At 37.1% G+C, this 12,584-nt stretch overlaps 1 protein-coding gene across 1 annotated transcript; it reads right to left on the reverse strand.

Annotated features, from left to right (window-relative positions):
* Nucleotides 1-1,136: 1,136 nt before the first annotated feature.
* On the reverse strand, nucleotides 1,137-10,324 carry LOC109425645 (phospholipid scramblase 2). The gene is made up of 3 exons (XM_019700884.3): nucleotides 9,110-10,324; nucleotides 8,897-9,049; nucleotides 1,137-8,842 (listed from the first exon to the last, which is right to left on the reverse strand). The coding sequence occupies exons 1-3, from the start codon at nucleotides 9,560-9,562 to the stop codon at nucleotides 8,783-8,785; spliced, it is 666 nt and encodes a 221-aa protein (XP_019556429.3). The 5' UTR covers nucleotides 9,563-10,324; the 3' UTR covers nucleotides 1,137-8,782.
* Nucleotides 10,325-12,584: the final 2,260 nt, after the last annotated feature.

The raw sequence follows: 12,584 nt of genomic DNA on the forward strand, positions 1-12,584 counted from the left end.
GGAAGCGAAAAATGGAAAGTAACGTTGACAACGCTGCTGCTGGTTCTAGACGAGTAGGGAACGTATGAGCGACAGAGTAAAGTGAAATGAATTCGAATGAACACTGCCATTCGGTGGCAAAAAAGTGAGGAAACTGTTGGTTTTGGGAACAGCATCCATCGTTCGCATGAATCGGGGAACCGGTGGCATATAGTTTCGTAGAGTCGAGCAAGAGAGAGCTGCGCAAGGCTGGCTCTCGCATGCTCTTGTTATGGTTTCTGCCGGTGGATGGCTTGGAGTCGTCTTTCGTTCTTCATAAACCGGGAACGATGTTTGCGCCTTGTGTGCAAGTTGTTATGGGGTATGTGCGGTGGGAGTTTTAAATTTAGTTTATTCTTTTGGTATATCTACTTAAAGATTATTTTACGAGTTTTATTCTTAGCCTATACCCGTTCCAAGAACAGGTCGAACATGTGGACGAGGCGCCTCTGGCAGGCACGAAGATACTCTATGCCCAAGGAAGTCAAGGAAATTTCCTTTACGAAAAGATCCTGGACCGACCGGGAATCGAACCCGTCACCCTCAGCATGGTCATGCTGAATACCCGTGCGTTTACCGCCTCGGCTATATGGGCCCTCCAGATTCGCTTACCGTGCCTAGGAATGAATGTTTAGGTTAGGGGGTCTAATAAATCCATAAATCCTAACCGCTTAACGGAGCCTGTGGAGTACTTGGGCGCCCTCCACAGCAGAGATGCCATATACAGGGAATTGCCAAAATGTTTGGGAGAGGCAACTTTTTTTTCTCTCACAAAAAAGTTCAACATGCTATAACTTTTCATAGAGTGCATAAAAAAAATCTCAAATTACGTTTGTTTGTCAATCTATTATATGTGCATCATTGGTACAAATTTGGGCTTGATTAATCTTTCGCAAAGTTAGAACCGTTCGGGTAAAACACTATTTTTTAGACAGCTCATTTTTGAACTGTCATATCTCGGAAACCAGTGAACCGAATTGGATGAAATTTTAAACGTACATTAACAATATACAAATGCTTCACAAACTATTAAAACATAGATACTTTTTGAATGTTGAAAAAAATAAAAAAAAAAATAAATTTTTGTGTGGTATTGTAAATTTGACTAATTTTCCTCTATATGGGTAAAAATTTCAACCCGGTATAACTTAATTCGCCGTGAAAAAAATATTACATTTTAAAACGTTGTATTAAGTATCAATACTTTGTTGATAAACGTTAAAAAATCATTCAATTCGGTTCACTGGTTTCCGAGATATGCAGTTCAAAATGAGTTGTCTAAAAATTAGTGTTTTACCCAAACGGTTCTAACTTCGTGAAAAACAATTCAATCGAGCCTAAATTTGTACCAATGAGGCACATATAACAGGTTGATAAAATGTCAAAATTTGAGATTTTTTGATGCACTCTATGAAAAGTTACAGCATGTTGAATTTTTTTGTGGGGAAAAAAATTGCCTATCGTAAACATTTTGGCCACCCCCTGTATACAGATTTATCTGTATTATACAGATTTTTGAAAGGTTAATCATCATCAGATTTTTGAGCTTTTATACAGATTCTGTTTTATATGAAATACAGATATTTGAGAAAGACGGGCCATTTTATTTTTGTATGGGATACAGATTTTTCTCCAAAATTTTGTATGGGATACAGATTTTTGAAAAGAGTGATACAGATTTTTTAAAAAATCATCTGGCATCCCTGCTCCACAGTATTCTGCCCTTACTGCGCTAACCGGAGCAATAGTGCAGGTGATCTTGTGTTTCTCCGAGACAATCATCAATCCTTCCTAAACCTCAACTGCGAGGCTCAATAAGAGTAGGATTGTTAGTATGTTGTTTATTAGCTTTAATAATCACCTATAGGGCTCTTCGCAGTATGCGTTTTACACAGTGTCCTCTGTGTACCTTCGCCTCTGGCGTTCTTCAATAGATACCGAATTGTTTTTTTTTATCGCTGCTGTTATTTTCTTGTGGTGTTATTTTAGAGTTTGATCATGCCTACACACTTAGAATAAATTACAGTATTCGGTGAAAAAAATCACCGAAACTGGTCTGTAAACAAGCAAACTACAGTATTACGGCGAAATCGATGAAATTGCAGGAGAAAATCGGTGAAATTTAAGAAATCACCGAAGAACCGGTGGAATCAGACAAATTTACAGGAGACCTGTGAATATTTTACCGAACAGATCGGTGATGGGATTATTTTACCGTACTACTGTAAAATGCGTTTGACAGCCACGCCGGCAGCTTCGAGCATCAGTTCTATTACAATTTGCGCATCATCTCCAAGCAAGACTCTCTTGTACAGTGGCAGCAAGTGTGGTTCCTGATCAGATGGTCATGTATTCAATCTCATCATCGACGTTTTTTATGAAAATATTGTTTTTTTTTTGTGCTCGCATAAAATCGCCGTAAATTTGTAAAATTTACCGTACGTTCAGTGATATTGAGAATTCAGTTGTAAACAAACATACCGAACGTTCTGCGATTTTTACGGTAAATTTGTAAAAAGTACCGAACGTTCCGGTAATTTTGACAGATGCACTTTCCTGAGATTCGCAGTACGTTCGGTGGTTTGAAAAATCACCGAACTTTTTACCGTACTTTCAGCTGTTGAGATTACGGTAAAATTTTACCGTAATCCGTCATTTTTTCTAAGTGTGTAGTTTGGGTAGTGGCTATGGTTATGACAGTTCAGATCAAGCTTTAGCTTAAAATAACAGCTTTAGTCCAAGAACTTTATTTTGGTAGGTTTGATTTCTATCTAGATGTCTTAGCTTTTATCAACACCTATATGGTTTCGCCTTATGCGTTTTATTCGATGTTTGCTACTTTCAGTAAAAATGAAATGGCAATCTCGTCTGTCATTTCACCGTTTCATTTGATATGCAATTATCCAGTTTTTACGCAACTGCGTTTCCGAGTACAGGTCAGACTCGATTATCCGGAGTCGGATTCTGATCCTTCTCAAACATGGCATTGTAACTTGGAAACGGAAAGCTCTATCAAGCTGAAAATTTGATATTTTTTCAAGCCAACTTTGATTAGTAATCTATCAAAATTTCAGCACATTACAAGATTCCGTTTTCGAGATATTATTTTGGGAAGCGCCAGAATCCGACTCCGTATAATCGAGTCCGACCTGTACTCGGTAAACACTTGATTAAGTTAAACTGACCTACATAGGATGGCCAAAATGTTTGGGATAGGCAACTTTTTTTTCTCTCACAAAAAAGTTCAACATGCTATAACTTTCCATAGAGTGCATCAAAAAATCTCAAATTTTGACTGTTTCTCAACCTACTATATGTGCATCATTGGTACAAATTTGGGCTTGATTGATTAATATTTCGCAAAGTTAGAACTGTTCGAGTAAAACACTATTTTTTAGACAACTCATTTTTGAGCTGTCATGTCTTGGAAACCAGTGAACCGAATTGAATGAAATTTTGAACGTATACTAACAATATGTAAATGCTTCACAAACTATTAAAACATAGGTCCTTTTTAAATGATGAAAAAAGTTATCATGGATTGACACTTTTTGGATTTTTCTTGAAAAAATGTAATTTTTTTACATCAATGTCAATGAATTTTAGTGTTGATATCCAAAGATTTTCCAATTCTGTTCTCAAATTATCTTTAATCAGATATATTAGAGCCTATTTAGATTGAAGGAAGAACACATTTAATAATTTTTGTGTGGTATTGTAAATTTGACTTATTTTCCTCTATATGGGTAAAAATTTCAACCCGGTATAACTTAATTCGTCGTGAGAAAATAGTACATTTTATAACGTCGGATCAAGTATACTAGTTTACAAAATAAAATGAAAGTCGTGAACTTCTGTCAACGACCGAAATTTTAGAAGCACAATTTAGTGCTGTTTTCTAAACCGTACTTTAAAAAAAATAAAGTAGAGCAATTTTTGAGTTTTAGCTCAATATCGAGTTTTACGACTTTTAAAAATATGGAATTTACCAAAATTCAAATATCTTGCGTTTTGTTCAACCAATTTCAAATCTTTTTCCATAAATTATAAGCTGAATACAATACCATTTGATCATCTGAATGCAGGTTTTGCGTCAGATTGATGAAATTCAAGATACTGGCGAGTTTCAGGGACGATCTTCTTAAATTTTAGCCAAATTTCCAAAAATATATCAAGAAATGTATTTTTTTTTCAATGAGAAAAAAACAATCTAAAAATTCTTTCTCAACATATCATATGTAGGCAAGTTACAGTAAAAAATTCAGCTCAATCGGAGCATTGATCACGAAGAATGAGATGTTTGAAGTGAGCGACGTTGCTTAAAAATATAACAAAAATCGATTTCAAATCATCAACCTTGTATGAAAAGTTGAAAAAATTTCCGCTCTACTGTAATTTTTTTCCTTCACGTTTTCGAACTCAGGGTATGATTCTACACCAAAAATGATCATCAGCTTACCGAGTTCAAAAATGCTGTAAACTAGTGGTATCAATATATTGTTGATAAACGTTAAAAAATCATTCAATTCGGTTCACTCGTTTTCGAGATATGACAGTTCAAAAATAAGATGTCTACAAAATAGTGTTTCACCCGAACGGTTCTAACTTCGCGAAAAATTATTCAATCGAGCCCAAATTTGTACCAATGATGCACATATAATAGGTTGACAAACTGTCAAAATTTGAGATTTTTTGATGCACTCTATGAAAAGTTTCAGAATGTTGAATTTTTTTGAGTGAGAAAAAAAGTTGCCTATCCCAAACATTTTGGCCATCCCCTGTACACTCCCGTGCAAAAGTTTGGGGTCACCCCCTCAAAAACATGGAAATGTTTTTCGGTCATGTCTCAGTCATCTTTCATTTAATCCAGTCGTTCTCAGACTCTATCGAAAGATAAGGAGTTAGATTTGATTCGTAGGTACTTTTTATAAACTTTATATGAAATTTTTAGTATAAAAAGTTTACCTAAACTTACATGTTTTTCCTAAATCTGTACGAAAAATTGTTTTCCGTGTAATTTAAAATTGGGTCGACCAAATTTTAAAATTAAAGTTGGGGTAATGATGTATTTGTGGTTTTAACACTTACAGTTATATAGGGTAGAATTCACGAATTAGTCATTTTTATCTCACCTCTATCCTCTTTCGCACTTTATATAATGAACTTAGCTTATTTAGTATGGATTTTATATACCATTTTCTACCTTAACTTAGTGCCCCGTAACGTCGGTAGATCACCTTAGAATGGTGCGTTGCGGCGTAAGATCTACCACCACATCAAATTTCTATCTTGTTATTGTTTTCATGCCTAAAGTGGCCGATCAGTGGTGAGCAGACATTCCAGGATCGAGATTTGATGTGCTTTGTTTTTTTTAATGTTTTGTTGCTAATCCACATTTTATTTCAGGAGTAATCAGGTAAATGTTTTGTTTATAAATGCTTAATAACCATGATTATGATTGTTTTTCAAACAAATGTATAATAAAACATACACAACACACACTGACATACATTACATATACATATCTCATCATATATTGGGAAAGGGAGGGACCATCAGGGCACCCGATTGAAACGATTTGGACAGGAGCTTGGAACTGCCTCCTCCTTGTTGTTAACATTTCGTGGATTGAGGGCGGGCTCTTCGACCCCATCTATTGGGAGTATTCTGTCAATCGAGGGCTTGATTTTGCAGTTGTTCGTGAGAACTCCCTTCTGGAAGGAGATTCTTTTCCCCTGAAGCGGGTTTCGCGCAAGTGTCTCTGCTTGCGGGTCCGCACAATCCTTTTTGGCCCTTCATACAGGAGAATGACTGACCACTAACAACAGCACAATCTTCATCAAATCGCTTTTCAGATTATTCCAGTGCTATAGGCAGCTGCCTTGCTACAATAGATGGTAGAACAATATCATCATCATCATCATTTTCTACCTTAACTTAGTCTAGAACAAAAAAAATGACAGTTCTCGCTAATTCTTAACGGAAGGAATTTGAAAACAAATCACTTACACACAAGTATTTCGTTTGGTCAATAGTTGGCATGCATACTGAAACAATGTGTGATTATAAACTGCTGTAATAACTATCCAGTGATGTATTAAGTAGACACGACTTTAGTTTTTCACTTCGTTTGAAAATTTACCTACCTTTAGGTGTCAAGCATGGTTTACGGAATTTAAATATAAAAAACTTCAAGAGTGTCAAACAGTATTTAATCGAAAAAAAAATCAATATTTACTCGATTACTGTACTCTTTTGTACTCTTTTATCAGAATTCTTGAATGTACTCTTTTCATGTGTAAACAATATGGTAACCCTATTCTAATGCAACATTAATTTTAAAATTTGGTCGACCCAATTTTGAATCAAACGGAAAACAATATTTCGTACAGATTTAGTAAAAACATGTAAGTTTAGGTAAACTTTTTATACTAAAAAAATCATATAAAATTTGAGAAAAGTACCTACGAATCAAATCTAACTCTATCTTTCAATAGAGTCTAAGAACGAGTGGATTGAATGAAAGATGACTGAGATATGACCGAAAAACATTTCCACGTTTTTGAGGGGGTGACCCCAAACTTTTGCACGGGAGTGTATATGCGCCATTGGTGCTAATTAAATGCAAGTTTTGACCCAATATACGGCTGATTAAATGCTTATCCCTCCTATCCCCCAGATTGTCAAAAATAAAAACAAATAATTTCCCCTGCTCATTTTACGGCTTCCTTTTCTCTACTTTTTTCTCACTCTCCTGTGGAACTTTTGAGGCTTGGGGCACGTCCTGAACTGCTGTTGCTGTATTTTTTTTGGTGCTTTCACATTTTAGGGGCCCCCACAAAAACCTTTTTTGGTTGCTATCATTAGCTTTATTTTTCATATTGCTCAAGTACTGTTCGAAAATAAGGGAAAAAAAATTGGTCATCTCTCCGAGGGGCCTCCACATCCGCTTGGGCCCCGGGCCCCCACAATCCTTAATCCGGGCCTGACCGCGCTACAGGGTAAGCTATAGATGATCAGATAAAGCGCGTTGGATTTTTGATCTATTGTGGATTTACCGGCTACTTGTATTCTACCGGTTACTTGAGTAGCCGTTATAAAATAGCCGTTTTCATATAAAAATCAACTTGATTGTCAAAAAATGAATGTCGCTGAATAGCTAGTGGCAACGAGGAATAGCGCATACAAAAAAAATATTTAAAAACATTTTTAGGTTACTCTTTTTATAAAACGGCTACTTTGGGGGCCATGCTGAAGCGACCGGTAGAATACAAGTAGCCGGTAAATCCACAATATTAAGGGCATGAGTATTACACCGGCGGCAGTTGCTTCGTTATGTTATGAACTCAGCAGGTGCTGATAATAAGATCGATTTTATAGGAAGCCAATCATGGAATTAAGTTGTCAAAGCATGTTTTCCCATTGATTTTCTTCGTTGTTATCTATTATTGACTGGACATGCGAATAATGATGACTTCTACAGCCGTTGCACGTAAATTAAAAAGTGAAAATGTGTTGTGGTTTTAGCATCACCCGTCTCTGTTAGCAGTTTCATGGCAATAAAGTAGCAGTTATGATGCCTGTTGACCAAAACATACCGTGCATTTAAATTGCTACGAAACTGCCGTCAAATTTTTAGTAACATTTGAATTGTTTACATAGGGCAGTTTAGCAGTCGACCTGCTATGATACGGCAATAAGCAGGCCGAATGCAGATATTAAACAGAAATATGGCTTATTCAAATGCTTATTGGTTACCTGGGGAACATTATGCAACTATTTTTCATTAATTAACTCGTTTCAGTTTGGTCACTGAAACCGGCGCTTTTATTGACAAAATAAAGTTTGAAATTTCGTGCACATTGAGGACGGTAAGCTACTTCCAAGAACCGTTTGTTGATTCCTTGGGCTCTGCAGTTTTGATAGTTCTGGTCAATCACGGAGTAGCAAAACGAATAATTCTATGCTGTCATGGAATTTTCTGGACTCATAATAGGGACTACAATTTGGGCGAACCGAAAGAGTTAAGAACAAACGTTTTTGAATCCCAGTTCAATAATGCACAAATCTTAAGATGTAAACAACTTACGATAGTGTAATTTTTATTTTGTACTAGTTGTCCCGGCAAACTTTGTCTTGCCGTCTTGTGGTGGTTTGACAAATGTTGAGCTCAAAACAGCACCGCACTCTAGATTGGTTTCGTTTCGATCGTGTTGATTTTCTTCCCAGCTCATGAAAATTCAGCATTTTGTCTACTTTCTTACATTTTAGTTCATTTTCTTAACTTTTTTTTTACATATAAACACAGCCACCATGAATACGAATCTAACCATGCAAGAGTCATCCCGATCGGTTCAGCCGTTCGTGAGTTTTGTTGCCTCAAAGGGACTTCAAATTCATTTATATATATATAGATAGATTTGCTCCGTCGCCATAAGCTTTAAATAAGAAGATCTGGTTTGGGTTTTCATGAGAATGGATCACTAAAATAACTAAAACGGCCGCTATAAAATGAACAGATAGCGCCACCATGCTCATAAAATCGTGAGTAGGTTCAAAAGTCGGCCATAGTGGCGGCCACTCTAATGAGCTTGATCCTTAAACGTTAGTTGAAGTTCAGCATTTGTAGATGTTGAAAGTTTAGCTAGTTTTATGGATGTAAGTATTTCAAAACCATGGTAGCTGCTGTTATTGGTTCCAATACTGTATATTTCCGAATCGTGTTGGCGGAAGCATCAATTATAAACGGCTACCATTCAATTTTTCACATTAAAAAAAGGGTTGTCAGATCTATTCGTCTGGTGTTGTTGAACACAGCAAAGTCCTGTGAAAATACAATTACCAATACGTAATCAAGGTACATTTTTGAAATACTCACAATCAAAATCAATGCACCAATTAGTATAGCCTTGGTGGCGGCTTCCAAATCTTTGGAAAACGTGATTCCGAAATGATGGGGCTCTTCGCGACATGTACATCCAGTTTTCTTCTTCACAGCTTCACCCACCACTTCACCGTCCATAGTTACAATCTGGAAATGGAAGTAATTTATAGTAAAACATTTTATGTCGACAGTTAATCCTCGCCATACATTGAACTTCACATCAGCAAACACATCAAACACCAGCCAAGGCCCTTCGATTCGTAGTATCCTCTCTCCAGAGGAATTCATCACAATGAACCGAGGCCTTCCGAAAAACCAACCCTGCTGAATTCGTCCAACGTGCTCGCCATGCGGCCCAAAGACATCCATCCGTTTCAGTCGGCAGAGGAATCGCCAAGATTTGTAAAACAGAGGCCGCCGGAACACCATTGCTTTTCGCCGTTCATTGTCCAGCAGGGCCAACTCAAAGGGTCTATTGTGGCCGAAACAGGTACGAGCCCAAAATGCTGGACCCTCTGCTGCCCGGTAAATGGTTTCGTCGGGCACGTTTTCTATCAAATACTGGTTTGTCAAAGGGGGGCCCTCTTCCATTTCCAACGATTCCCTGTGACGACGTACCAGAAGTTGATCGGTGTGCTTTAGGTTTTCTAAACCGTCCATATTTTATTGGATCTGAAACAAAAGTTCAATGAGGAGTGTATTAGCTGAATCATTTTTTTTTACGCTAGAACTGTGTTTCGTGTTAAATTGTTTCCCCGTAACGTGTGTAGATCACCTTAGAAACGGTACGTTACGGATTAAGATCTACCACATCAAATTTTGATCCTACTATTTACTGCCTATAGTGATCAGGCAATAATGTAGAAACGTTCCACGATCCCAATTTGATGTACTTTTTGAAAATATGATTATTGTTTTATGTTTATATATTTTAATTTTAAACTTCCATTATCCCGTGGGTGGTTGCGTTACGGCGTAAGATCTACCACATCAAGTTTCAATTTTGCTATTTTCCTGCCTAAAGTGGAAGCATGGATTGAAACTTGGTGTGTTTTTGTGATGTTTCTGTTTTTAAATGTTTTGGCTTTTAATGCGAACGATTTCTGTTTTTATTTGTTTATTTATTTTTTCCTCTTCAATATTGTGTTTGTCAAACATTGATTGGCTGCCCTACTAACACAAATTCCTTTTCCTTAACGTCTAGGAGATAGTTTGGGTACCCTGTATCTTCAAGTAGACGTTAAACTAACATTCCTACCCTTTCCTAGCGATTGTAAGGACGTGGCCAGATATACAATGTGATGCTTGTTTCGACCAACACGTAGAAAAAGGCTTCAGTCCCAAGCGTATTTTAGCGACACTACATGCTAGATTTTTCAAAACATATGAAGCTGAGCATTGTATAGCCACCCAGGATGTGTACAATCGCTTATGCTATGCTATGCTAGAACTGTTTTTCGTGTTAAATTGTGACATTGGCACCCATTGAGTTTCGGCACGAGTTCATTATTATAACAGTTGAATTTCGCACACGACTTTCTAGGGGTGGTATCCGGCCCTGCGAATCAACTGTGAAAACCAATTGCAACGGAATATTAGCAGCAGAATAATACGAATGGAAATCAATGGCAACGGCCCCAGAGATGAAAAAGGGCATGCGATTCGAAACTCCGTACGTGGTACTGCTGATATCTCAACTGCATTGGGAGCACCATACCATGCGTAGCATCTCCCTAATCCTTACACCTGGAGATCACCACAGCAGACGAAATCGCAAATCGACCACGTTCTGATGGACTGACTGCACTTCTTCGGTATTAGCGACAAAAAACATTCCATCATCACCCAAGAGCTTCTCCAGGGATGCCTCCATAGGAATTTCTCCAGCGATATGTATTGGAGTTCTTTAAGCAAATTTTAGAGGAATGCATACAGGAGCTTGGAAATTATTCAAGAAGTCATCCAGGAATTCTTTCACAATTTTCTTCAAGAAATCCTTCAGAAGTTCATCCTCGAATTCCTTCAAAAATACCCCTGCAGCTTATGAAATCTTTCAAAAACTCGTCCTTCGATTCTTTCAGGAATTCATCTTGAGATTTTTCCCCGAAAAGCTATCCTTGGATTTCTTCAGGAACTCCTCCAGAGATTCATTTAGGAGTTTTTTCAGGGATGTCTTCAGGGTGTTTCTTTAGAAAGTCTTACATGGATTCTTCCAAAAAAAAATGTCATGGGATTCATTCGAAAATTCCCCTGAAATGCTTCAAGGGTTTCCTCCAACTATTGGTTTAGGACTTATCCGAGGATTCCTTACAGTATTTCACCAGCCATCTTTTTCTGAAATTTGTGTAGGGATTTCTCATTTTGAGAACAATATCCAAAAAAGTTTCTTCTTGATCTTGTAGTAAACATTCTAACGAAGCAAATAATGCCAACTTTGTTGATATTTTTCCTGAAATTAAAAAAAGGGCTCTGTAAACTAGATGATTAAAATTTGAAGCTGCACAAAGCGGTCGAAAAATGTAGCAAACTAGAACAGAAACAAATATTACAAATAAAATATTTGATTTTCAAACATAATAAAAGTTACTGTATCGATAAGAAAAACATATTTCTGGATTGGTGAAAGTAATTTACACTGGAATATTTGATAAAGAATCATCATTGCGAGCCTTTTCAAAGCAAAAATTGTTGTTTCTAATTTCTCCACAACACAACTAACATTGAGTAAACGAATGTCTTAAGGTGAAGATATGACGAAGCCGCACCTCGAATTTTCAAGATCACAAATCTGATGAACCGAATGTTGGGTTTCGCTGAAAAGTTGATCGTTCAGTCCCCACCAGTGGGGTCCAACCAATCGATCAACTTTTCAGCGCAGACCGACATTCGGTTCATCAGATTTGTGCCCTTGAAAATTCGAGGTGTGGCTTCGTTATATATTCACCTTAACTACTGTTTACTGCATTCGTACGACAAGGTTTGCCATCTGAAGAATCGAATGAACTGAAAGAATAAATTATGTTCTCAAAAAAAAATGTTGTGGATTTTTCCTAGGTTTTAATGAACGAATTTCTTAGACAACTTGTTGCGAAAGCGAATGTGATAAAAAGTTGGTTATTTTTTAGTATTTACCCAGGTAACCACTAAGCATTTGAACAAGCCGTAGAGCAGATCGTATTATGCATTTGAACTGGTTGATGCCCTACATAAGCAGTTCAAATGCATAGCTGCCTTGAATTAGCATAAACTGTGCTGTTCAAAAGCTTTTGGCTGTTGATTAGCATTTCAGATGCTTGACGTGTTTTCGCTTGGAAGCATTCAGAATGCTTTTTAACTGCTATTGAAATGCTAAGAGCAAAGAGTATGAGAGATATGTTATGCGTTTGACAACGCATGTTGTCTCTCTCTTACAGAGTCTATGCCTCTGTTCATAAATTTGTATATCTGAGTTGCATATTCGTTTTTCTCTTTCTCATCCAAAGCTTCGCAGCAAACATTGCACAGCTGCTTTGAATGGACTACCCGCTTGGCGCATACCCACAGTTGATCAGCAGGAGTAAATCCATTTTGTTTTGTATGGTGAAAAGCATCTAAACTTGAATTACTTGAAATAGAAAGCTTTTACTGAAAAAATATTGGGTAGGCTTAATAGTAGTCACCATTGTGCACAACCACTACCGAA

This window comes from Aedes albopictus, chromosome 2 (genome assembly GCF_035046485.1).
Source record: "Aedes albopictus strain Foshan chromosome 2, AalbF5, whole genome shotgun sequence".
Lineage (NCBI taxonomy): Eukaryota > Metazoa > Arthropoda > Insecta > Diptera > Culicidae > Aedes > Aedes albopictus.